At 50.6% G+C, this 26480-nt stretch overlaps 1 protein-coding gene across 4 annotated transcripts in view; it reads left to right on the top strand.

The window, feature by feature from the left end:
- MXRA7 (matrix remodeling associated 7) overlaps window positions 1-26168 on the top strand; it is a 30073-nt gene extending 3905 nt beyond the window's left edge. The window contains exons 3-6 of one of the 4 annotated variants that reach the window (XM_029056850.2): window positions 10557-10623; window positions 12621-12714; window positions 14801-14881; window positions 24994-25073. In XM_029056850.2, the coding sequence (XP_028912683.1) occupies window positions 10557-10623; window positions 12621-12714; window positions 14801-14834 (195 nt within the window). In that variant the 3' untranslated portion in view covers window positions 14835-14881; window positions 24994-25073. Of the gene's footprint in view, window positions 1-10556; window positions 10624-12620; window positions 12715-14800; window positions 14882-19294; window positions 20909-24993 lie in introns of those variants that run through there. The other 3 variants (XM_029056849.2, XM_029056847.2, XM_029056848.2) reach the window with 3 other exon arrangements.
- The last annotated feature ends 312 nt before the right edge of the window (window positions 26169-26480 follow it).

Raw genomic sequence — 26480 nt, 5'->3', positions numbered from 1 at the left:
AGTCTGTAAATTCCTTGTGGTGGAGGGATCGTATCTATCTACTCTGTTTTACTGTACTCTTCCAAGTGCTTAGTGCAGTGCTCTGCACATAGTAAGTGATAAGTAAATACCATGGATTGATTGAATGATTGACTATCCAACCTAGTGTGGTATTTGCTAAGTGTTATTATGTGCTAAAAGTGCTTATTATGTGCTAAGTGCTGGGGTAGACACAAAGACAGTTCAGATAGGGCACAGTCCCTGTGCCATATGGGGCTGAAGGTCTAAGGGGGAGGGAGAACAAGTGTTTTATCCCCATTCTACAGACAAGGAAACTGAGATGCTAAATGATTTTCTTAAGGTCATATAGCAGGCACGAGGCAGAGCAGGATGTAGAATAAAAATAATAATTTGGCATATAGTAAGTGCCTAACAGATACCACAGTCATCTTGCTAAACGCAGGGGCAAATATAAGATAATCAGGTTGGAAACAGTCACTATCCCACTTGGACCTCAAAGTCTAAGTGGGAAGGACAGGAAACATGTCTGCTAATTCTGCAGAATTGTATTCTCCCAAGCGCTTAGTACAGTGCTCTGCACATAGTAAGTGCTCAATAAATATGATTGATTGAAGGAGAATTGGAATTTAATCCTCATTGCAGTGAGGTTCAGAGAAGTGAAGTGACTTGCCCATGGTCATCCAGCAGGCAAGTGGCAGAGCCAGGGTTAGAATCCAGGTCTCCTGACGCCGAGGCCCTTTCCACTAGGCAATGTCCCAGGTAGCTGGCGATCTGCATGGGCACTCTCCATCCCTGGCATATACCGTCTCTGTGCCATGGTGACAATTCTTTATATTTATATTGATGCGATTGATGCCTGTTTATTTGTTTTGATGTCTGTCTTCCCCCTTCTAGACTATAAGCTCGTTGTGGGCAGGGATTGTCTCTAGTGTTGAGTTAGTTGTACTTTCCAAGCGCTTATTACAGTGCTCTGCACAGAGTAAGCGCTCAATAAATATGATTTAATGAATGAGAGAGGGTGCAGAGACCAAGGAGTGGCTTTCGTTCTGTAGGAGTCTCTCTGGTTATCCATTTTTATAGTTTGGGATTTGCCGGTTCACTACTTGCATCGCATCTGATCAAAATTACCCAGTGGAGCTGTGTGAAATTGCCAGTTTTGAGGTGAACTTCCTTGGAGAGGGCCCTTGTCTGCTCGATATGCAAGGCCCTATGTCATTTTGGAACGTTTCCTCTTTCCCTCCCTGTTTGAGGTTGGCCTAGCTAGTAGGGGCTGCTCTCCCCATTTCACAGAGCGGGTGACTGATTCTCCTGTGATCAGCAGCAGGCCAAGGCCCCAACTATGTACATGGGTACAGACAGCTCTGTGGACAGGGCAGAGAGGAAGAGAGTTGAGAGGGTGGACGTGATCCAGGGCAGGTGGAGGCCGACCAGAGAATGGAGAAAAGGAGGCGACTCAGAGTCGGTTCAAAGACAGGTCAGGCCACCCGTCTGCTCATCCCATCCGAGAGACAAGACACTCGAGCAGCCTTGTGCAGGCCGGCTTAGCTCATGGAGTCAGACCGGGTGGTGCCCCTGGGGAAGCAAGGTGAATTCTGGGGCCGCAGGCCAATCCCAGCCGAATCGGAACCACCTCTCTCCCTGACGGTGCTGAGGGGCCTGAGCCTAGAAAGCAGCTGTTTGGGCTGACAACCCTGACGTGATTCCGTGCTCTCTCTAACAACTGACTCCCGATACTTGCGGGCTCTGTCGCCTGCCGACCCTGAGATAGCTCAGATTCTTGCTCCGGTGGCAGGCATCTGTAAGCTCCTTGTGGGCAGGGAGTATGTCTACCAACTCTTGCGCCGGACCTTCCAAAGTGCTTAATAATTGCTCTTCACTCAGTAAGCATTCGGTAAATACCAGCGATTGATGGCAGAGAGCCTGTATTCTTTCCCAGCACTCAGTATAGTGCTCTGCACACAGTAAACATTTAATAAATACTGTTACCATTTGCCAGAGAGCAGAGAGGGGTACCAAGTTCCCCAGTGCTCCAAGGGAATGGGAGGAAATGGTTTGAAGATGGAGGGTCTCACTGGGCACCTTCTGAAGAAGGGACCCATGCCTCCTTGTTGTGTGGATTTGGGCCTAGGAAAAGAGACCATTTCTACTCATCTGGTCGAATTCTGGTCCAATTTTCCCAGGCTCTCCGTTTGGCCTGCTCAGGGCAGAAGGCAGCGGTACCTAACTGAAAGAGCACCCGGCTGGGAGTGCCCAGTTCTAACCCCAGCTCTGCCCCTGGCCAGGCAAGTCACTTAACCTCTCTGGGCCTCCTTTTCCTCATCTATTCACCCTCTCCCTCCCCTCTTAGCACGTGAGCTCCATGTTGTGTGGGGATGATATTGGATCTGATTCCCTATCTACTCGAGCACTCTTTGTTTTTTGTTGTTTTTGGTTAAGTGCTTATTAGGTGCCAGACACTGCACTAAGCACTGGGGTAGATGCAAGCTAATCAGGCTGGACACAATCCATGTCCCACCTGGGGTTCATGGTGTTTATCTCCATTTTACAGATCCGTAACTGGGGCACAGAGAAGCAAGGTGACTTAGCTAAGGTCACCCAGCAGACCAGTGCTGGTGCTTGGCTCATAGGGAGCAGTTAATAATAACTAGAGTTGTTGTGGGTGGAATGATTATTAGGTAACATTTTCCTCTATGGGCTGCCAGGCTTTCTGAGATTCCGGGGTGAAGGCCACACCCATAGGCTAGGTTGCCCTGAGCCCAGCCCAGAACAATGGCCATTTATCTTAAAAACTGCCAAGGAAGGGGGTCCCACACTCCCTTCTGGTTACTTATTTCAGTGTAGAGCAACCCTCACTTAGCAGAAACCTCTAGCATAGCTTCGGAGAAAAAGCACAGGCTTAGGAGTCAGAAGACCTGGGTTCTATCCATGGCTCCGCCACTTGCCAGCTATGTAACTTTGGGCAAGTTGCTTCACTTCTCTATGCTCCGGTTTCCTCATCTTTTCAATGGGGAGATGATACGTCTTCTCCCTCGCCCTTCATTCATCCCCTTCATCCCCCCTCTGAGCCCCACGGCACTTATGTACATATCTGTAGTTTTATTTCTATTAATATCTGCATCCCCCTCTAGACCGTAAGCTCGTGAGCAGGGAATGTGTCTGTTTATTGTTTTGTTGTACTCTCTCAAGGGCTTAGTACAGTGCTCTGCACATAGTAAGGGCTCAATAAATATGACTGACTGATTGACTCGTACATTGCTTGGCACATAGCACAATTAAGAAATACCACAATTATCATCTCTAGGCCGTAAACTCTTACAAGCAGGGAAAGCATCTGCTAATTCTGCTGTATTCTACTCTCCTGAACGCTTAGTACAGTGATCTGCACATAGTACGTGCTCAGTAAATACCATTGAATGATGGATCATCATTGTCGGAGCTCGGCTCCACCGAGCTACAGCTGTCGCATTTCATCATTGTCCTCATCTTCCTCTCCATCATTGTATGTTTTGTCGGCCCCCTTCCCCAGCTTCATCCAGGCTTGTTCTAAGCCGATTTCTTCTCTTTCAGACTTGAGGGGAGGTGGAAGTCAATCCGCTCTGGCCTTCTGAGAGTAATCTTCCATGTAGTAGGAGAGAACCTCAGTAATCTCCGATCCGCCTTTTCTCCCGGCTCGGGCCTGCCATTCCCGTTCCTAGCGGGGCCTGTTAGGGTCTACGGTTTCACCGTTGCCCCGGCTGTCCTTCCCCACCGCTCCCTAACGTAGTCTCAATCGACCCCTCCCACTCTCCTGGGCTGGCTAGAGCGAGGGGAAACCAGGACCTTCCCCAGAGGAGCTCTAGGGTTAATGTCTTACGTGGCCCCACGGCGGCCGAGATCTGATCTGATCGATGAGGACGGACACCGCTTGGGAGTACAACTCTGTCCAATCACTCGTGTTCCATTGCGTCCCAGTCTTTGGGCAAAGGGGGCGGGAGGGGAGGGATGTGAGGTTGACCGCACGGTGAGGCGGGGGGGCCTGTTCTGGCCGAATCTGACTTTAGATCACAGCTTCCAGGCCTCCGTCTCCAACCACGGTGGGGAATGGGATGAGGTCTCCCGTTGGAACTGTGTCTCCCCTAGCATTTGCCCCACTGTCTCCAGGAGACCCCAGAGAAGCAGCAGTGGCAACCCCCGTGGCCTGCCCGCTCCCTGCCCCAGGCTTTGCCCAGAGCGAGGCCCACCCCCCTGTCATCCATCTCCTGCTCTGAGGAGAGTGGGGATTGGGGGGTGCCATTGAGTGGGAACTAATGCGAAAGGACAGGGGTTGTCTAGAAGAGAATGCACTTTTCTTGTTGAGTCCTCCAGGGGCTTGGGTGGTGTCCCTCGCCTTGGACACGCTGTCCCCCGATGGTCACTCAGAGGTATTTGAGTGTTTACTGTATGCAGAGTACTGTACTAAAACTTTGGGAAAGTACAATACAGTGAAGTCTCTAGGCTCATTCCCTGCCCACAAGGAGCTTTCTGTCTAGAGGGGGAGACCGACGATAAGGTAGATTATGGATACGGACCTAAGTGCTGTGGGGTTTATCAAACACATGACATGAAAGCGTTCTGTCCTCTGAAACTCTGTGGGATCAGCAAAGGGCATGGGCTGAGGGTGGAGGGGCCACCGGCCCATTTGGAGAAGGGGATGGACTCTAGAGAAGCAGCGTGGCTCAGTGGAAAGAGCATGGGCTTGGGAGTCAGAGGTCATGAGTTTGAATCCCGGCTCTGCCACTTGTCAGCTGACTGTGGGCAAGTCACTTAACTTCTCTGTACCTCAGTTACCTCATCTGTAAAATGGGGATTAACTGTGAGCCTCACGTGGGACAACCTGATTACCCTGTATCTACCCCAGCGCTTAGAACAGTGCTCTGCAGATAGTAAGAGCTTAACAAATACCAACATTATTACTCTCTTAGCCCCGGGCCAGAGACCACAGTGTTGAGCTGAGGCTGTGGAGGCTTCCCTGTGCTGGGTCCCCCTCTTTTTTCCTCTCTTTCCGTGTCTCGCGTCAGGCTTGGATCACCAGAACGGCCATAAATGGCAATGTGCTGGCTCCCTCCGCTTGTCCTAAGGCTTCCTACTCTCTGCTCCGCCTCCGGCTGCCACCTCCCCCCTTCCTCCCTTCCACCCCCATCCCTCCTTTAGGACTCCAGGAGCATCCTCGGATGGTGTTTGGGGAGAGGGAGGAGGTGTCCGTGGGGGTCCCTGGGGGGACAGGCGGGGCGCCAGAAGGAAGTCCTGGCCGTGGCAGAGGAACCCGAGGGAGGGGGGTGCTAGGAGGGAGGGAACCTCGGCCCCGGTCATCCGGGGGCGGTGGAAAGAGTGAGGTAACCACTCGCCATTGTCCACTCCCCGGCACAAACAGGTTTGCGGCAGAGCAGGAAAAACACACACTGGTCAGAAAATGGAAAGTTTCTTCCCGTGAAACAAAGGCCAGCAGCTGGGGGCAGTGTGGTCGCCCCTGGGGCAGAGGAAGTGACCCGGCTCCAGAATTAGATTCTCAGAAATACTTTGAGTTTGTTTGGTTGCTAATGAGTTTGGGGAGATAACGACCGTGGTATATGTTAAGTGCGGGCTGTGTGCCAAGCACTGTACTAAGCGCTGGGGTAGATGAGAGAAGCAGCGTGGCTCAGTGGAAAGAGCACGGGCTTTGGAGTCAGGGCTCATGAGTTCGAATCCCAGCTCTGCCACTTGTCGGCTGTGTGACTGTGGGCAAGTCACTTAACTTCTCTGTGCCTCAGTTCCCTCATCTGTAAAATGGGGATTAAGACTGTAAGCCCCACGTGGGACAACCTGATTCCCCTATGTCTACCCCAGCACTTAGAACAGTGCTTGGCACATAGTAAGCGCTTAACAAATACCAACATTATTAAGATCGTCAGCATGGGCACAAGTCAATAATAATAATAATTGTGGTATTTGTTAAACATTTTACTATGTGCCAGGCACGGTACCAAGCACTGGGGCGGATACAAGCAAATAAGGTTGGACACAGTCCCCGTCCCACATGGGGCTCACAGTCTCAATCCCCATTTTACAGATGAGATAACCGAAGCCCAGAGAAGTGAAGTGACTTGCCCAAGGTCACACAGCAGACAAGTGGCAGAACTGGGGTTAGAACCTATGACCTCCTGACTCCCAGGCCCGGGCTCTATCCATTATGTCATGCTGTCCCACATGGGGCTTACAGTCTAAGGAGGAGGGAAAAGAGGTACTGAATTCCCATTTTACAGGTGGGAAACTGAGACCCAGTGAGGAGAAGTGACTTATCCAATGTCACCTAGTGGGCAAATGAAGCTGGGAGGGAACATGACTCCAGTCCTGTTCTCTTTCCAGTAGGCCAGGGATTGTGTGGTCCCCCTTTCAAGCCCTTAGGACAGTGCTTCACACACAGTAGTCCCCCAAGTCAGTGCTTTGCTCCCCGGATGTGTCAGAAAAGCCCCCAAGATTGATCCATGTCAGGAGAATACTGACAGGCAAGTCTGGGAATATCGCTAGGGGTGTTGGCAGCAGCTGGGCTCTCAGTTTCCTTTGTTCAGGCTCCAGTAAGGGAGACTGCCGGGCCTCAGCAGCTGTCGAGGATGCCAGAGTTACCCACTGCCAGATTTTTGCCCGGGGCTGGGCTGCGCTTGGCATGAAGGACCTCCCCTTCCCCTCTGCTTTTAGCTTCAGCCAAGCCCTTGGCAATGGCAGGTGTGCGATGCCTTGAGTGGCCCAAGCTGAGCTCCCCCTTGGTTCCCAGAACAGGTCCGCCCCAGGTCCATGTACTTTCCACTAGGCCATGCTCCTTCTCGTGCTTGTCTTAGAGGGACTTGGGACTGCCCCAGCCAAGCCTCGCTGTAGAGAAAAATTGGGTTCACCCCTAGGAACACAACTAAAATGTATTTCATTGGTGTACATTTCTATCTTGCTGGCAAGAGAGGAAGAGAGGCAGTGTGGCCAAGAGGAAAGAGTACAGCATGGGGAGTCAGGAGACCCGAGTTCTAATTCTAGCTCACCCCTGGCTTGCTGTGTGACCCTGGGCTAGTCAGCTAACCTCTCTGGGCCTCCTTTTTCCCTGCCTATATAAAATGGGGAGAAGATCCCTGCTCTCCTTCTCTCTTAGACTCTGAACTCCTTGTGGGACAGCGACTGTGTCCAATCCGATTATCGTGTATCTACTCCAGGGCATAGCCCATTGGTTGGTACTGAGAAATAATAAAATAACTGTGGTATTCGTTGAGCGCTGAATCTATTCTGTCATACAAAAAGATGTGCGGAGAAGGGAGTCACTTGATGCTGCCTGCTAGTGGCACTCACGCTACTGGATTGGTCAAAGGCCTCCGACAAAATCTGGGCCACGTTCAGTGGCATTTATTGAGCACTTACTGTGTGCAGATCACTATACTAAGCGCTTGGGAAAGTACAGTGCAACAGTGCTGGTAGACATTATCCTTGCCCACCAGGAGTTTAGAATCCACAGAGGGGGACAGATATTAAAATAGATTATGACTGTGGAAAATTGTCGTGCTGGGGTGTGTATCAAGGTGCAGTCTCTAGTCCTAAAACCACCCTCTCCACCTCCAACACCACCCCCCACAGCCACTTCCAAACTGAGCAGACTCCTCTCTCAAAACCCAGGGCTCTGGCCTGCTCCTCTCCCCGCCCTTCTGAGTGCCACAGTGAGGTAGTCCCGGCCAGGCTGATAGCCCCTGCGGCTAGGCTGGTCTGGATGTGGAGGGTCAGCGGGGGGTGGGGTGGGCCAATGGGGGGGAACCGGGGACTGCTTCACCGGCGCCGGTGACTAGGCCAAAGGGCTGCTGGCGTGGCACGCCGCCCCCTCATCTGCCAGGCCTTCTCAGGGCCCGGCCAGAGAGGCGGGCCCCAGCTCCAGCCAGTCTTGCTCGGTTCCCCCGGGCATTGGAGATGATTTCCGCCTCTGCCCCGACCTCGGCTTTGCCATTCCTGAGGATAGAAGTCACTGCCTCCTCCCCAACACATTCCTTCCAGCCATCTGGTCTGGAAACTGCTCTGGGGAGGGGCGGCTTGGCCCCGGGAACTGGGAGTCAAGAGCTTCTGTTTGGGGACCCCCAGAATAAACTAGGGGGTGGAGGGCTACCGGGGGGCTACGTGGGTGAGAGGTCAGTCAATGCACCTTCCCTCCCGAGCTCCACCAGGTCCAAGATCTTAATGGCTTTTTTGAGGTGATCATCCAACTCCATGTAACTTTTCTCCATTTGGGTTTTGCCTTGTGAGTTCTTCAATTCATTGATGATATTCCTTGAGCTCTTACTGCATTCAGAGCACTGTACTAAGCGCTTGGGAGAGCACAGTACAATAGAGTTGGTAGACACGATCCTCGCCCACAAGGAGCTTACAATCTGGAGAGCACTGTACTGATTGCTTGGGAGAGGACAGTAGTTAAGAGACATGATCTCTGCCCACAAAGGGTTTACGGTCTAGTGGAGGAGGTTACAATCTAATGCGTTCTCATCCATTCACCTATTCCGAGATATTTCCTGAGTGCTAACAGTGTGTAGAGCATTGCTCTAAGCACTGGGGAAGAGTACAAGATTCATCATTCAGACTCACTCCCCACACCTTCTGATCAATCAATAGTATTTTGGGGGAATTTACTTTATGCAACACATGGGTGAAGACAACAGAGTTAGTAGACATGATCCCTGCCCTGCTTACAGTCTACTATGAGAAGAACATTTTACTAAGCAGTGGAAAGGGTAAATAGTGTTGTCAGTCATGATCCCTATCATCAGGGAGCACACAATCTAACAGGGAAGACGATCCATCAATCAATCAGTGGTATTTATTGAGTGCTTACTATGTACAGAGCACTGTTCTAAGCACTTGGGAGCCTACAAAACGAGAAATTAGCAGACACATTCCCTGGACATAATGAGCTGCGAGTCTACACTAAAATCCTTTGGAGGATTTTGTGCACAGCAAGCAGTTAGTATAGTGCTCTGAACTTGATAAATACCTTTGGTCGATAGGTCTGTTTAGTGCAGCACCTCCCCCTCCGTTGTTGTCCGCACCCCCTCCAGAGCCCACGCCCCAGCTTCAGTCTTCCCCGTAGCAATCATGTGAGAGACGGGGGTGGGGTGCTGTTCTCTCAAACCTTTCCAGCCAGGGGCTGTCTGAGGCCTTCTCCCTCCACCCAGCCGGTGGGGCTGGGTGCCATTTTGGCACGCTTGGGGATTTTGCAGCAGCAGGTTGAGGAGAGGATGCCTTCGGGGTCAGTCTCCGTTTTAAACAGATCCGTAAGGCAAAGGACCGGGATCGGACGCGGCACCCCGCGGAGGGGGTCTGGCTGGGAAGCCCGCTCTGCCAACTTCCCTTTTCTCCACCCAAACAAAGCCCCCTTTGTTGGGTGGAGTTCGTGACCCTCTCCTTCTCTGGTTGCCTGCTCCTCTGTGTTCTATCTCTGGAGGGAGGAACGAGAGTCCCCAAATCACCAGGCGCTCGTCTGGCAGCTGAGGGGGTGCTGAGTGCCTGGAATGCTAAACTGTAGGAGACCCCTCGCAAGCTTCCTTCCTAGGGCAGGGGCAACTCAACATTCCTCGAGCCATCCAGGGAGCCCAGCTGGGTGTATAGGGCGAGGCTAGCCCGCCCGTCAGTCAGGCAGTCATATTTATTGAACACTTACTGTGTTTAGAGCGCTGTACTAAGCACTTGGGAGAGTACAGTGTAACAATATAACAGACACATTACCCGCAATAAGCTTACAGTCTAGAGGGGGAGACAGACATTAATAACAATAAATAAATTGCGGATATGGAGATAAATTGCAGAACACATCGTAGAACAAACCCCTTGGGGCTGCAGATTTAGCAGCCAGCTCAGAGCCTTTGTGGGACAGCTGGTTCTTTGACCTTTGACTTCCAATTCCAGACACAGACTGACCTCAGTCTCTCATCCCCAAAGACCACTTTAAGCCTCCCTTTCCCATTACGGGGAACACAGAGCCAGCAAAGATGACCTCTGTTTCTTTCTTGGACCCTTTCCCTGAAGCTAAGTTCCTGACGGTGAGTGAAATTGGGGTTCCCAGGAGCCTGCCCTTTTTGTCTCCCTGGAAGTTGCTCTGGCTTTGACCACTTCAGAGAAGGAGGTCCCTCTAGTCTCTGGCCAAACATCCCTTTAGAACCTCGCCCAGGGACCAAGGCTGGGGATGGGGGCAACAGGAACTAGATGGGATTTGGCCCCTGATGGGGAGAGGGTGGGGGCTGAGTCCTTTTCAAAAATCATGGCCTAGTGGAAAGAGCACAAGCCTGGCAATGAGGACCTGGGTTCTAATCCCGGCTCTGCCAGTTGCCTGTCCTGTGATCTTTCACTTCTCTGGTGTGCAGTTTCCTCATCTGTGAAAAGAGGATTCAGTACCTGTTCTCCTTCCTGTGAGCCCCGTGTGGGACAGAGACAGAGTCCATCCTGATGATCTTAAATCTACTCCAGTGCTTAGGCACATATTAAATGCTTAACAGACAGTATTATTATTAATATCAGTATTATTATAATTACCATTATTATTTGCCTTGCAGGAAGATGATCTGGACTCGGAGAGTGAAAAGCTCCCTGCAGCTGAGGAGCCTGAAGAGGAGGAGGAGGGTAAATTGGAGCTGGGCGGGATGGATGGATGGATGGGAAGCAGCATGAGGTAGTGGATAGAGCACAGGCATGGGAGTCAGAAGGTCATGGTTTCCAATCCCAACTCCACCACTTATCTGCTAAACTTATGTTTACTAATTCTGTCATCTTCTTCCAAGTGCTTAGTACATCCATTGGATAATAAATCTGATTTATTATCAATTACTTGGTTGATGATGATGGTATTTGTTAAGCACTTACTATGTGCCAAGCACTGTTCTAGGTGCTGAGGTAGATTGATTGTAGAGGTAGGATTAGAACTCACATCTCCCAGCTCCACCTACCAGACCATTGTCTATGCTTTCTTCCACTCCCCACCCACCACTGTTTTCTGTTTTGAGTGTATCTAGGGGTCACTCTGACTCTGCCAGTCTTTTCTGGGCTGCCTGGGTACCTGCAAGGGCAATCAATCAGTGGTATTTATGGAGTGCTTATTGTGTGCAGAGCACCTTACTAAGCACTCAGAAGAGTACAATAAACTTATTGTGGGCTGGAAACATGACTACCAATTCTTATATTGTCCTCTCCGAAGCACTTAGTACAGCGCTGTGCACACATTAAGCACTAAAATACGATTGAATGAATGACTAGGTGGCTGGGGCTGGCGGGAGGAAGGAAGAGAAGGAAATTCTCTCTCTCTGTCGCTCTCACACTCTCACACACACATTCACACAGGCAAAGGATGCCAATTGTGCTCTGCCTTCCGAGTTGTGAATTGTCTGTGATGGTTGGTAGCTAAAGGAGCACAAAGAGGCAGTGATCCCTAGAATCTGAGACCGGGCGGTGGCTGCAGGCAGGGGAGACAGCTGCCCAGCTGCTGCTCCAGGCCTGTGTGTGTGTTTGTCGGGGGGCAGGGGAAGGGGGATTGAGAAGGCAGCAGGTGCTGTGGGGGCCCGAAGGAAGGAATGCAGCTCCTCTGCCGCTCCCCCCATCCAATCCGCCTCCCAACCTGCGTCATCGTGACCCTTATCTGAGCTGTCCACCCAGACATCCTGGTCATCGCCTCCCCCCGACCCGCCCTCAGATGCTTCCCACCAGATGCACTGTCAGTGTCGGGCGGGGGGCCCCTGACCCCAGCTGTCAGCAGGCGGGCAGCGAGGACGTCAGTGGGGCCCCTTCACCCACCCCCCCCACCCTCCACCCCTCTCCCAGATGGAGCGCAGCCAGGTCCATGTGTCTAATTGATTAGCTCGGCTGAGATGACATCCTTGAGCTTTCTCATCGCTTGGGCAGGAAGTGGGGGGGTGGTCCCCTGGCCCCCGGGCACCTCATACGCTGGCCACCTGGCCCGGCAGGGCTGGAGATGGCAGGGCAGTGTTTCAGCCAACTTGGAAATTGAAGCTTTGGGCCAATGATTTGGGAAATTGAGTCCCTGGACAAGAGTCTGCCCAGGCTCAGGATTTCTTCTGACGCCCTCCCACCCAGATCAGGTTGTGTAGAGGACATGGTGGCTCCTTGGCCGGAAGAGTGAGGCGGATGGAATCTTCCTCCCAGTTGCCATCTTGTAGAATGAGAGACAAGGAGGTGAAAGTGAAAATATTCAACGTGCCAACACAAGAGACAGTCACTTTATGTGCTCAATGGGGCCTGGCCTGTGCTCTGTCCACTAAGCCATGCTGCTTCTCTGATAATTATTTTTGTTAGAGCACACAAGGAGCTTACCCTCCAATGGAGGAGACAGATGTAAAACGATTCACAACTACAGTGGTCAAAATAAATAAGTAAATGTGAAGTTGGAGAAAGACATACAAAATTAAGCTGCTCCGAGTGAGCTAATGGGATAGGAGGAGATGCTGTTTCTGTCACGTCCTGTTCCCCGGAAGCCTGGCTCCTCTCCTGGCTTCCCTGGACTTTAGGCCTAGCCCAGACGGAGTTGGATAAGTGTCCTGCCTTTGACCCTCCTAGCTAGTTCCTTGCTTTGGGTTGGCTCACATGCGCTCTCTCCTTTTCCCCCACAGAAGAAGAGTTCTCCTTTAAGTACAGCCCCGGAAAGCTGAGGGGAAACCAGTATAAGAACATGATGACCAAAGAAGAGTTGGAAGAAGAGCAAAGGTAAACCACTCTGGCCCCCGACCCCTTTGTGGAAGATCCCTTGGCCACCCACCTTTCTCTCGGGGCTGCTGCGGGCCTGCCTTGCAGAGCAGAGACGGAGGAGCAGCCTGTCCCCAGGAAACCAGGTCTCATCGGGGAGCCCTGCTTTACCTTCGGCCTCAAAAACCAATGCTTTCCACCCTGATGATGTACCCTCAGGCAGGACTCAGGGCAGTGGGGGAGGAGAGAGGGGACGGTCAAGGGAGTGATGGAACAATTCACTAGAGCCCCCACTCTTCCCACACAGGGCGAACCCCATGTGGGACCCCGGTAATGGAGAGGCTCGGGTTCAGGAGCAGAACTTTGGGGCTAGGCTCCTTGGACCCCCTTCCCCTTTGGACATGGGTCTTTGCAGTAATCTCAGCAGTAATGCCCTACCCAGAGTCCTCTGGGCTTCCTGCTGGCCCTGAGCCATGGCCCCCTTACCCTGGGGAGTCTGAGAAGACAGCCGGCGACCGAGGATCCCTGTGGACCCTGGCAGCTACGAAGTCTAGGTAGAACCAGTCCCGCAGGGCACGAGGGGGACGCCTGCCCCTCTGAGGTGAGCAGGGAGAAGCGAGGCCCTGCTCCTGGGACCAGCCAGTCCCGGGAATAGGCCTGGCACTGATCGGAGCTGCTCTCTTGGGTAGAAGCTTACGACAAAACCAATTTATCACTTGAACACAGACTGAGACTACTGCGGCTCAAATCCGATTAATAAGGCCCCTCCCCTCTAATCTTTCCCTAGAGCTCAGAGAGGAGCACCTCTGCTTCCCCTCCCAGCAGCTCTGCTAGACCAGATTGAAATTCTCTGCAGAGCCCCAAGGCCTGGACTCCATCCCAGCCCTGCTTCTGCCACACCGAACCAGGCCGTACCAGGGACACCCACACAAGGTGTAACAATCGATCAGGAGAATTTATTTGGCACCAAATGAAGGCAGAGCACTGGGAGAGGATAGTACAGTTAGACATGATTCCTGCCTGCTTGAGTATTTGGGAGAGGAAAATAGGTTAGTAGACACCGTCCCTGCCCTTAAGGAGCTTCCAATTGATTGTGTTCAGAACATCGTACTGAGTGCCTGGCAGAGGACGGTAGGGATTAGTAGACAAAATTCTTGTTGCCTTCAAGGAGCTTACGACCTCCTTTGTGTAAAGCACTGGACTTGAGGATTTGGGAGAGGACAATAGTTAGTAGTTACCTGATCCCTGCCTGCAACGAGCTTCCAGTCAAGAGGAAGCAGTGAGTTTGGCCATGAAAGCTACGCTGGGAAACACCAGAACAAAAATGGCAGCCCACACATCGGTGACACAGTGAGTCCATGTGGGTGGTTTGTCTGGTTGGCTTGATTAGCCATTCAATCGTGTTTATTGAGTGCTGACTGTGTGCAGAACACTGTACTAAGCACTTAGGAGAGACCAGTATACCTGCCCACAATGAGCTTCCAGTCAGACATTCTCAGCGAGAGCTGTTGGTATCCCTATGGTGCGGACTGCCCAGAGGCCTTGGCTCTGACCCCAATGCCAACTGGAGAACTAGTCCCACTCCTAGAGAGGGACTGGTAGCTTTTATGAGGCAGCACTGGGCAACAAGCTAAAGAGCTCCCTCTAGACTCTAGCTTGTTGTGGGCAGGGAATGTGTCTGCTCTATTATACTCTCCCCTGCGCTTAGTTCAGTGCTCTGCACATGGTAAGTGCTCAATAAATATGATTGACTGACTTTTGAAAGCCAGGCCTTGTCTCTTGTTTCCCAGTTCCGGGGCCCCTCCTAGGCTCCCGCTCTGACTCAGCTGACCCTTTCTGTCCACCCTAGGATTCTCTCCATCAGCATCGAGGTCCCCGGGAAAGTAGCCAGCCCTGTCCGGCTACCTCCCACTCAGTGCTGTAGACTGTAAGCTTGTTGTGGGCAGGGAATGTGTCTGTTTTATTGTTATACTGGACTCTCCCAAGCGCTTAGTACAGTGCTCGGCGCACAGTAAGCACTCAATGAATTCGATTGACTGACTGCTGCGGCCTCAGAGCCAGGGCTGCCCCTGACAGGCATGACTAGGTTGCTGCGTTTATGTTGCAGGATTGAGCTGACCTCTGACCTCACCTCTCTGTAGCAAGTACCTTAGGTCCTCGGCCACAAACATTCTTACAAATCTTTTTGGTAAGGAGATGGCATCCCTAGACTAGCGTGGCTCCCCTCGTGTTGTCTGTCAATACATCCAGAACAAAAGATGTCCTGATCTAACCCTCCTCTCCCTTACCTTCCTCATAATCGATTAATCAGTGATTTACCCCCACCCCCAGCTCCATTTCCTGAACCTCATCTCATCCTCCATGACTCCTGGAAATCATTGGCGGGGTGTGGGGGAGGCGTGCAAATCCTAAATACCCCATTTCGAGTGGGTGGGCAAAGTTCTGAGGTGGGGGCCACTTCATCCCAGTAGAAAATGAAGAAGAGGGATCAGGGTAGGGCTGATGGATGTAATGCTGGTGCTCCCTGATGGCTCTCAAATCTACTCCTCTAATAATAATAACTGGAGTAGAAGTAATAATATTTATTAAGCACTTACCGTGTGCAGAGCATTGTAGTAAGCATTGAGGTGGATACATGATAATCAGGTCAGACACACTCCCTGTCCCACATGGGGCTCCCAGATTAAGTGGGAGGGAGAATAGGTATTGAACCCCCATTTTACAGGTGAAGTGACTTGGCCAAGGTCTCAAAGCAGACAAATGGTGGAGCCGGGATTAGAACCCCAATTGTCTGACTCCCAGGCCTTGTTCTTTCCACCGAGCCACTCTAGCCCAGTCGGTCAATTGATCAAATAGCCCACTGTAATGCTGGGTTTTCCCGGAAGCCCTTCCCTGGTGAAAAATTGTGTCTGAGCAAGATGCAATCTAATCTGTAATTAATCACTGCAGCCACATTATCCTAAATTCCTGCCAAAACTTCTGCTATTCTCAAATCCCCCCTCCCTCCCGGGCTGATGGTCTGGAGCAGAGAAGATGGCGCTCAATACTCATCCCTTGTTTGTGGCTCGCTTCAGGCCTACATGCACCCAGTGGGTCCCTCCTTGCCTGACTGGGAGTTTTTGGGGTTTTTTTTAATGGTATTTGTTAAGCATATACATGCCAGGCACTGTACTAAGTAGGTAAAAACTAATCAGTTCGGACACAGTCCGTGTCCCGAAAGGGGCTCACGGTTTTAATCCCCATTTTATAGATGAGGTAACTGAGGCCCAGAGAAATGAAGCAACTGGCCCGAGCTCACCTCGCAGACAAGTGGCAGCATGGTCTAGTGGACAGAGCACAGGCCTGGGAGTCAGAAGGTCATGGGTTCTAATACCGCCTCTGCCACTTGTCTACTGTGTAACCTCGGGCCAGACACTTCACTTCTCTGGGCCTCAGTCTCCTCATCTGTAAAATGGGGATCAAGACTGTGAGCCCCATGTGGGAGGGGGAATGTGTCGAACCCGATTTGCTAGTATCTACCCCAGCACTTAGTACAGTGCCTGGCAAAGAAGAAGCACTTAACAAATACCACCACTATTATTAAGTGGCAGAGCCGGGATTAGAACCGAGGCCCTTCTGAATCAGAGGCCCATACTCTATCCACTAGGTCAGGGGAGGGGAGGAAGAGAGGGTTCTCACATACACTTCCATTGGGGCAGCTCTAACCTGCATGTTCCTCACATCATCTTGGCATGCCTGGGTGGATTCACTTGTTTGTAACATCTGCTTGCCCTGGACCTTTTTCCCCTCCTTCCCCCGCTCCTCCATTCCTGTATGTGGGCAACCATGCCCCCTCCCCTGGATGGGGTCACAAGGCTTACCCGGCCCTCCCCGACCCCAACCCCCCACTCTCTACTGCTGCGTTTCTGTCCAGCATGGTGCCAGTTGGGGATGCATGAGGCCGGTAAGTTTGGCTTTTGTGTTTTTGCTTTTCCTCTTCTGCAGCATGATAGAGCCCTGGGGCTTCGCAAAGCTTCCAGGCTGAAGGGGAGAAGGCCGGGACCATGGGCTGGGGACACTGCGGCTAACCCACTGAAAGTGCCGGCTGAGGCCAAGGCTCGGACCCGTCAGGGGCAGGCTGGTGTGTCCTTACGGTGGCATAAGCCTTTCCCGAAAGGAGCCAGGCTGAGGCGTCTGCCCAACCCCTTCCTCTGTGCCAGCCCAGCCCACTCCTCATTGCTCTTACCGTGTCTTTGCCAGCTTTATTGCTCTGCAGCGGGGCCCTGGAGTCCTCAATATTAATAACTGTGGTATTCAGTAAGCACTTACTATGTGCCAGGCGCTGTACTAAGTGCTGGGGTGGAGACGAGCAAATAGGGTTGGACACAGTCCCTGTCCTACACAGGGCTCACAGTCTCAATCCCCATTTTACAGATGAGGAAACCGAAGCCCAGAGAAGTGAATAATAATTATGGTATTTGTTAAGCGCTTGCTATGTGCCAAGCACTGTTCTAAGCACAGCGGTAGGTACAAACTAATCAGATTGTGCCACGTGGGGCTCACAGTCTTCATCCCTGTTTTACAGATGAGGTAACTGAGGCACAGTAAAGTTACGTGACTTGCCCGAGGCCACAGAGCAGACAAGTGACAGAAGCGGTATTAGGACCCATGAACTTCTGACTCCCAGGCCCGTGCTCTATCCACTACGCCATGCTGCTTCCACACAGATTGGCGCCTTTCTCCCCAGGGGCTGGAGGGCTGCGAGTGGGGAGTAACGACAGGATCACCCAGGCGTCATGAGACAACCCCAAGAATCTTCCCGTCTCTTCCTCCCAGGTCCTTGATCAGGAGGCAGGGCCTAGCGAAGCATGGCAGACGCTCATTAGAAGGTTGTGTGATTGACCCACCAGCCCAATCCACGCTACATTTTTTCTTAATAGTAGTTGTTCAGTGCTTACTATGTGCCAGGCACTAAGCTCAGGGGTCGATACAAGCTAATCAGGTTGGACACATCCCTGTCCCACACAGGGCTCACCATCCTAATCCCTGTTTTAAAGATGAGGTAACTGAGGCACAAAGAAGTTAAGGGATTTGCCCAAGGTCACACCGGGGACAAGAGGTGGAGCCGAGATTAGAGCCCACATCCTCTGACTACTAGACCGCACTGCTTCTATTTGGAATATCAATGACCACGAAAGATCGTTGCACAAAATTGGATCTTTGACAGGGTCAGAGGGAACCATTTTGAATTAAATATTAGTCTGAGCTGGTCAGACCTGGCAGAGATGGGGTTGGGAAACCATAGTAGTGGCGATAGGGGGAGTAATGGGGATCAATCAATGGTATTTATTGAGTGCTTACTATGTGCAGAGCACTGGATAAAGAACTTGGGACAGTACAACAGAATTGGTAGAGTCAATTCTTGCCCTTAAATTGATGGAGGGAACTATAGCAGTAACCATGGCAGGGGAATTTGAGGGGCTGCAGGGGAAGAGAAAAGGATAAAGGCAAGGTAGAGGCCTTATGCAACTGGGTGTTGCCAACTGGGATGGGAAAGTCAACAGGGAGGATGAGAGTGATCTGGGACATCTGCGCTCTGGGCCTCAGTTTACTCTGCTGCTAAATTAGGGTGGCGGACATCAGCTTCACCAAGGGAAGGAAGCGTGGCCTGAGATCCTTGGCAACAGCGGGGTGCCCATTTCCGTAGCAGGGGCCAAGGCCTCACGGGACTCTAGAATCTCGGTTGCAGCTAAGAACCGAGGGGTTTGACCTGCCAGACCAGAGGTCAAAGGTCTGCAGCTCACAGTGGACCTGCTGCCCAGCTACTTACTGAGCGCTTTCTGGGAGCAATGCACTTTACTAAGTGCTTGAGAAAGTACCACTGAAGCACAAGACGTGTTTCCTGTCCACAAGGAGGCTCGCCCTCTAATAGGGAAGACAAGTATAAAGATATTCACAAGCAGCGGAATAAGAAGAAATAATTGAATGTAGGTTTGACTGTACATCTATACACACATCTGTTCATCTCTGTAATGATGATAATTGTGGTATTTGTTAAGCGTTGACTATGTGCCAGGCACTGTATTAAGCGCTCGGGTGGCTAGAAGCAAATCGGGTTGGATACAGTCCCTTTCCCGCGTGGGACTCGCAGTCTCAATCCCCATTTTACAGATGAGGTCACTGAGGCCCAGAGAAGTGAAGTGACTTGCCCAAGGTCACATAGCAGAGAAGTGGTGTATAGCTATCTCTCTTCATGTATATATCTGTCCATCTGGGTACATGAGGGCCCAAGTACCTATCCCTATGAACTTAAGGCCCGGAATAAATTAATGGTCAAGTGCCCGAGGTGGCTGCTTCGTGGGGGGAATTAGCCACCACAGGTGCTGCCTTGGAGTCCAAAGGCTGACTCTGTGCACAGAATAAACTATCTTGCTGCAGCCGACGAGAAGCAGAATCCCCCGCTTGAGAGAGCAGCCTCCGGGCAGCGGCTTCTTCAAGCCAAGCGGCCTGATTCCCTCCCCTCCCCTACGCCCCCGCCTCTCCCCTCCCCTCCCACCCACCTCCACTGGCAAGCGGAAATGACTGAAATAAATTATCTTTTTCTCCCTGTTTCTCTTTGCAGAGCTGAAGAGTGTATGAAGTTGCCCCTAGAGTCCTCCTAGAGATTTTGTCTTTTGGCAGCTTAAACACTTGAGAAATTAGCCAGACTACACAGACACTCGTGTGGGAACACTTAGTTGCACACCCCAATGCTTTGCCATGTATACACACTGACAGATGCATACACACATGCGTGTGTGTGTGTGTGTGTGAGACCCTCAATGAGTGAAACCCTCTCTTTGACTTTGAAAGGGGGCACCAAATCATATTCTTTGCTCTCTATTTAAAGGAATTGATCATTCAGGCCCTGCAGGTGTGAAAGACTGGAAGGCGATGGGCATTCTAACAAGGCCTACCCTTGCCCTCCTTATCCATTTCAGATAGTGAATAATTATGGTTAAGCGCTGGGGTAGATACGGGATCAGATATTCCCTGTCCCACCCTGGGCTCACTGTCTAAGAGGCAGGGAGAGCAGGTATCCCATCTCCATTTTACAGCTAGGGAAACTGAAACCCAGAGAGGGTAAGTGATGTGCCCCAGGCCCCACAAAAGGCCGGAGGCAGAGCTGGGATGAAAAGTCAGGTCTGCTGACTGCCAGGTCCGGGCCCTTTCCGCCGGGCTGGGTGACCTGTTGAGGTTTAAAGGCATTTAGAGGTTTCAAGTCAGAGCACAGCCCATCTCACTCGTTCCCCCAACATTCTCCATGTGAACCACATCCTGTACTGTCCTGACACCGTGAGAAATGAGGAACTACACACACCCTGTCTTGGTCTGCTACACTCGAGCCCACCCCCCCCGATGCTAAGCAGGTCCCCCGACTTTTCCCCACTGCACTGTTCCCTCTTGTCTGGGACCCCTGGATAATTCAATAAAGACCAGTGGAGGGGTGAATGAAGGACAGACGGACAGATGTATGGACAGACGAGTGAATACACGGATGAACGAATCTGCAAAAATTGCAAGAGCCAAATTGGCTTCCTCCAGCTGAGGCCCATCCCTAAGAGGGAGATTTTCAGGTGTCCAGGGATGGGGACGGGGATCCCTGAGGGGCTCATCCTTGCTCACTCTGCTGGCCTCCACCTCCAGCTGTAGCTTTGGTCATTAGAATAGCAATAATCAGAGGCCGTGGGCCCCTTGGCTTTGCCCTCCCCCTAGGAGGAGCCCCAGGCTCTGTCTTTAGTCCAGCCCCAGGCCGGCTTCTCAGAGATTCCCTATGCTTCCCTTGGACTGCACTTATGCTAGGCTGATTGGTGGCAGTCGGCCCTGAAGTGGGTAGTTGCCATGGCAACAAGCCCCGAGCTGGTGCCATTCCCAGTAAATTTTCACTTCTGGGACGGAAGATGAGACCCACTGGCACTAAGTGAAACCACCGGACATGAGGGCACTAGACAGATGGACATTCTGATAGATACCTTAGAACAGCTGCGACCGTGACCATTTGGGCACCCAAACCACCTAGATTTTGCTAGCTTCGGCCTCCCCGCCTACCCCAAGACGGTCTGGATGAATCTGGCTCTTTGCAGTTACCTTTTTTTATACATGAGAGGGGCTCTTACACACCCGACTCCACTTCTGGTTGCTTGGATCTCTGTTTTCTGGCCTCTGTTCGGCCCAATAAACCTTTGAGTAGCTGATACGGACTCTTGTGAGTGTGATTTTTCAGTTTTATTTTTTAAATGACTTCTCTTTGGATCCTGATCTCCCCCTAATGGCAGTACTGGATATTTTGCCCACTGCATAAAAGGCTGCCTCCTTCGATTTCAAACTGTTTCTGCAGGCGTGGGAAGGGGTGGGAGAGGCCTAGAATACCTGTGGGATTACAGTGCACCTCTTCTTCAAGGAACTCACCCCCAACCCCACAGAATTTGGGTATAAATCTTTAAATTGTATATTATCTATATTAAAAATGAGAATAATGGGAGAAGCAGCGTGACCTGGTGATTAGAGCATGGGCCTGGAAGTCAGAAGGACCTGGGTTTCTAATTCTGTCACTTGTCTGCTGTATGACATTGGGCAGGACATTTAACTTCTCCATGTCTCAGTTACCTCATCTGTCAAATGGGGATTCAGATTGTGAGCCTCATCTGGGACAGGGACTGGGTCAAACCCCATTTGCTCGTATCCACCCCAGCTCTTAGTAGAGTGCCTGGCACAGAGGAAGCACTTATTAAATGCTACAATAATTATATTAATGACTGTCTGCCCCGTAGACTGTAAGCTCATTATGGGTAGGGAACACGTCTGCTAAAGTAAAGGTTAAAATTGAAATTCAAAGGTCTCATTTTGTTTATACCTTTTCCAGGGCATTAGACCTGTCCCAGACTAGATTCAAAATTTATATCCAAATATATGTATAAATCTTACATATCCGTAGTATTTATTGAGCCCCTGCAGTGTGCAGAGCACTGTACTATGTGCTTGAGGGAAAACAATAAAGATGGAAAACATTAACGGTGCCCTCAAGGATCTTACGGCCTATAAAGCATCTTGGGAATGTACAATAGAATAATCCCTGCCTTCAAGTAGTTTACAGTCTACTGTGTTCAGAGTACTGTACTAAGTGCTTGGGAGAATGCAAGTTAGAAAACACACATGTTCCCTACTCTCAAAGAGTTTAAAGTACATATTCAGCACTTATTCATTCACTTATACACCTCTCTCTCTCTCTCTCTCTTCCTCCCTCCCCACTTCTTGAGATTGTGACTTGCAGCTCTTGACTTTATTAGCTGATTTTTCATATATTTTATCCAAGTCAGAAGCTGCATTTCTTTAAGACTGTTATTCACCTTGATGAGGTTCAGTAAACACTTCGTTTGACCTCAAAACCGATTAACTGTGAGTGTTTTGCAGTCTCCTCTGTGGGAGAGCTGGGATTAGAATCTAGATGAGCCAATGTATAACTTCTGAAATGAAGATGTCACCACCTGCCTCACTCCTATAGAGCCGACCCCCATGCTTGCATCTTCCTGTCCCTCTTGTCCTGCCTTTCAGCAGCTCCGGAAGAAACTTTGGGAAGGGAAAATGGGGATTAAAGAGCTTGAAAGCTGAAGTCAAATAATTTCCAAATAAACTGCAGGCCATTAACTCCCACATGCTGCCTCCCAATTGAACAAACCCTATTTAACCAAGTAGAGAATAGGGCTTGTTCCCTGTTTAACTAAGGAGGGAAAATGGTTTGTTCCCTGTTTATCCAGAACAAGAATAGGGTTTGTTCCCTATTTACCCAAGAAGGGAGAATGATTTGTTTCCTATTTATCCAGGGAGAGAATGGGGTTTGTTCCCCATATTTACCCAAGAAGGGAATTAGGTTTGCTCCCCATGTAACCAAGGAAAAAATGGTTTGTTTCCTCTGAAACCAAGAATACTCTTTGTTCCCTATTTACCAAGAAATAGCCAATGAATCCAATTTCTGTCCTGGTTTTGGGGAGGAAGAATAGTAGTAATTGTATTTAGTAGAAATTGGGATATTTATTCAGCTCTTACTATGTGCCAAGCACTATACAGTGTCCTGGGATAGAGTCAAGATAATCAGGTCGGAAGCATTCCCTGTCCCACCTGGGGCTTCTGGTGTACTATTAAGCACCTATTTTGTGCAGAGCACTGTACAGAGTCTTGGGAAAGAATACTCAGGAGGAAATTCTATGGTCCCCGCCCCACAAAGGGGCTCACAATCTAAGAATAAAGCAAGGGAGAGGGAAGTGGTGACAAACTCATAAGGAAAGATGAAACAATAGAAACATTCAAACATCAGAGAAGGCAAAGGAGCGAGGATAAATACAAAAGAGAAAAGTAGTAGGGTCCTAGCAGGGCTAGAGGAGAAGAGTCTCACAGTCCTCCCGGCTCAGTGATAATTGTGGTATTTGTTGAGCACTTACTGTGGGTCGAGCACAATACTAAGCCTGGGGGAGAATTACAAGATCATCAGGTCAGGGCCAGGGCCTGTCCCACAAGATGCTCACATTTAAAGGGGAGGGAGAATTAGCATTGGTGCCCCATTTTATAGAGGAGGAAACCGAGGCCCCGAGCAACTGTTACTTGCCCTAGGTCACCCAGCAGGCAAGTGACAGAGTCAGAATTAAAATTTGGGTCCCCTGGCCTCTAAGCCTTGCTGCTTCTCAACAGTCTAACAGAACCTCAGAGTCCAAAGGTCACAACTGCAGTGACCATGGTGGCTAGAGCAGACAGCCCAGCCCCTGCAACATTCTCCATTTTTCAAAGGCCACACGCGGCTGCTTGGGTCTTCCCCTGAAATCCACAACCCCCTTTGCACCCTTCCTGATTGTCCTCAAAATCCTTTGTGGGGGCCCTCTGGGCATTTTTCACTCACTCTTCTGGATTTTGAGTTCCTTGTGGGCAGGGAATAGGTCTACCAACTTAGTTGAATTGTACTCTCCCAAGCATTTAGTACGGTGCTCAGCTCACAGTCAGTGCTCCATAAATATGATTGATTGATGCTAATGCTCAGGGCACAAATGTTTAAGAATAATGGAGAAGCAATGTGGCACTACTGGCCAGAGCCCAAGACTGGCAGGTAGAGGACACTGGGTTCTAATCCCAGCTGTGTGGGATTTGCCTGCTGTGTGACCTTGGACAATTCACTTCACTTCTGTGGGCCTTGATTTCATCATCTGTAAATTAGGGATTAAATATCTATTCTTTCTCCAATTTAGACTGTGAGCTCCTTGTGGGTCAGGGACGATGTCCGACCTGATTATTCTGTGTCTACCCCAGTGCTTAGTACAGTACTTAGCACCCCATAAGCGCTTCACAAATAGCATTAAAAAATTTGCTTTTATCATCCCAGCGCTTAGTACAGTGCCTGGCACATAGTAAACACCTAGCAGATACCATAATAATTATCATTATAATAATAATGATAAACATCATAATAGTAATAATGACTATAATAATAGTCAGAGAAGCAGCATGGCTCAGTGGCAAGAGCCCGGGCTTTGGAGTCAGAGGTGAGGGGTTCGAATCCTGGCTCTGCCACTTGTCAGGTGTGTGACTGCGGGCAAGTCACTTCTCGAGAAGCAGCATGACTCAGTGGAAAGAGCATGGGCTTTGGAGTCAGGGCTCATGAGTTCAAATCCCAGCTCTGCCACTTGTCTGCCACTAGGACTGTGAGCCCCACATGGGACAACCTGATTCCCCTGTGTCTACCCCAGTGCTTAGAACAGTGCTCTGTACATAGTAAGCGCTTAACAAATACCAACATTATTATTAGTAGTAGTAATAATTTTGGTCCAGTAGACACCAACACCAAACAAGCCACCACCAGAATTATATATTTGTTTGGAGAAACAGCATGGCTTAGTGGATACAGTACGGGCCTGGGAGTCACTGGACTTGGGTTCTAATCTCGGCTCTGCCACAGGTCTGCTGTGTGACCTCTGGCAAGTCACCTCACTTCTCTGAGCCTCAGTTCCCTCTTCTTTAAAATGGGGATTAAGAGAATGAGCCCCACGTGGGACAGGGACTGTGTCCAACCTGCTTAACTTGTATCTACCTCAGCACTTAGAACAATGCTTGGCACATAGTGAGCACTTAACAAGTACCATTATTATTATCCTCCATGAGGTTCTGTCTGTAGCAGCCAGGTCCCCTAACACCTGTGAGGGCAAGGTGGGCCCTTAAATTGACTACATGGGGCGGGGGCACCATTCAGGTCTAACTGCTGGGGTCATGGGGCTGGGGGCGTCTTTTCTCTCTCCTTAATAGGGTCCAAAAAGAGCAGCTGGCTGCCATCTTCAAGCTCATGAAGGACAACACGGAGACGTTTGGCGAAATGTCAGATGGGGACGTAGAGGAGCAGCTCAAACTTTATGACATGTAGATGCTACGGGGCCACCGGGCGTGCTCCAGCTTCGACTGTGGCCCTGACCCTCGACGGCAGACGGAGGACCAACTGTCATACTGTGAATGCGGCGTTAGACTCAATGCTCTGTTCTTTTCAGACTTTTCTAGATTTAGCCATTGCAATATGTAGTTACGAGCACGTACTGAGCACCGGTTACATGCGTAGCACTGTTCTTAAGCACTTGGAGATAGACAAAGTTATAGACTGAAGACAGCCAGCCCCTGCCCTCAAGCAGCTTACTGTGTGCACTGTCCTGGACTAAGCGCTTGGGAAAGTCCAATATAATAGAATTGGTAGATGTGATGCCTGCCTACAGGAGCTTACAGCCTACAGGAGGCCAACACAGACCCACTCACAAGTAGAACCAGACAGGGAAATAGACTGGCAGCCTGATGTTCCCCACACCTCTAGATGGTGTGAATTTTCATAGATTTCCCTGTATCTCCCACCCTCCACCCCAGCGGGGATGGGGGCGGGGATGGGGGCTAGGCACCGTGATGTCACACAGCCCTCCAGGCGAGAAGAGAGAGAGGGTCTGGAACCTTTCACCCCCATGGCCTGTTCCACCCGCCCTCCTCTCCCACAGTGTGTCTGGCCTTTATAAATCTCCTCACAATTGGCATCTGGTTGGGCCTCCCTTCTGCACTGCTTTGCTTCTGCACTGCTGAACTTTGGACTGTGCGGCCCAGTGCTTCCACATTCCTGACCAAACTCGTCAAGGTTCTTTTTCCCAGTTCCGGTGCAGGAAATGGCAATCTCCCAGCCTCTAGGAGGTGGACTCTGAGAAGCTGCTGCCAGGAAGTCAGTGCTGCTGAGGCCCTTTCCAGAGCTCGCTGTCTACCGTTACATCCCTTTGCATGGTTTAGGTGAGGTGGGTCCCTGGGCCTAAACGGGGTTTAAGAGGTACCATATCTCCCTTCCGCTGGGCTAGCAGAGGCTGGATTCTACCAGACCCATCTCCCTACCGGGTACAAAAAGACTCTTAAAATCCTGTGGGACACCATCCAATCCATTAAAGGTATTTATTGAGCCCTTACTTTGTCCAGAGCACTGTACTAAGCACTTACTGTAAGCCCCTATCCAGTGTAAACCCTAGATTTATGTACCTGGCAACATCATACGCTTATCAAATTGAAAATGAGGCTGGTTCCTTTAGGGCATAAGGAGTTAATTGTTCCTGCCTCCTAAGAAGAGTGAATACAGATGCCTTCGAAGTGGTGTGGCCCAGTGGCAAGAGCCCGGGCCCGGGAGTCAAAGGATCTGGGTTCCAATTCCAGCTCAGCCACTTGTCTGAGCATGACCTAGGGCAAGTCACTTCACTTCTCTGTGCCTCGGTTTCCTCATCCGT

This window comes from Ornithorhynchus anatinus, unplaced genomic scaffold (assembly GCF_004115215.2).
Source record: "Ornithorhynchus anatinus isolate Pmale09 unplaced genomic scaffold, mOrnAna1.pri.v4 scaffold_264_arrow_ctg1, whole genome shotgun sequence".
Classification (NCBI taxonomy): domain Eukaryota; kingdom Metazoa; phylum Chordata; class Mammalia; order Monotremata; family Ornithorhynchidae; genus Ornithorhynchus; species Ornithorhynchus anatinus.
This window is presented reverse-complemented; position numbering and strand designations above follow the sequence as displayed.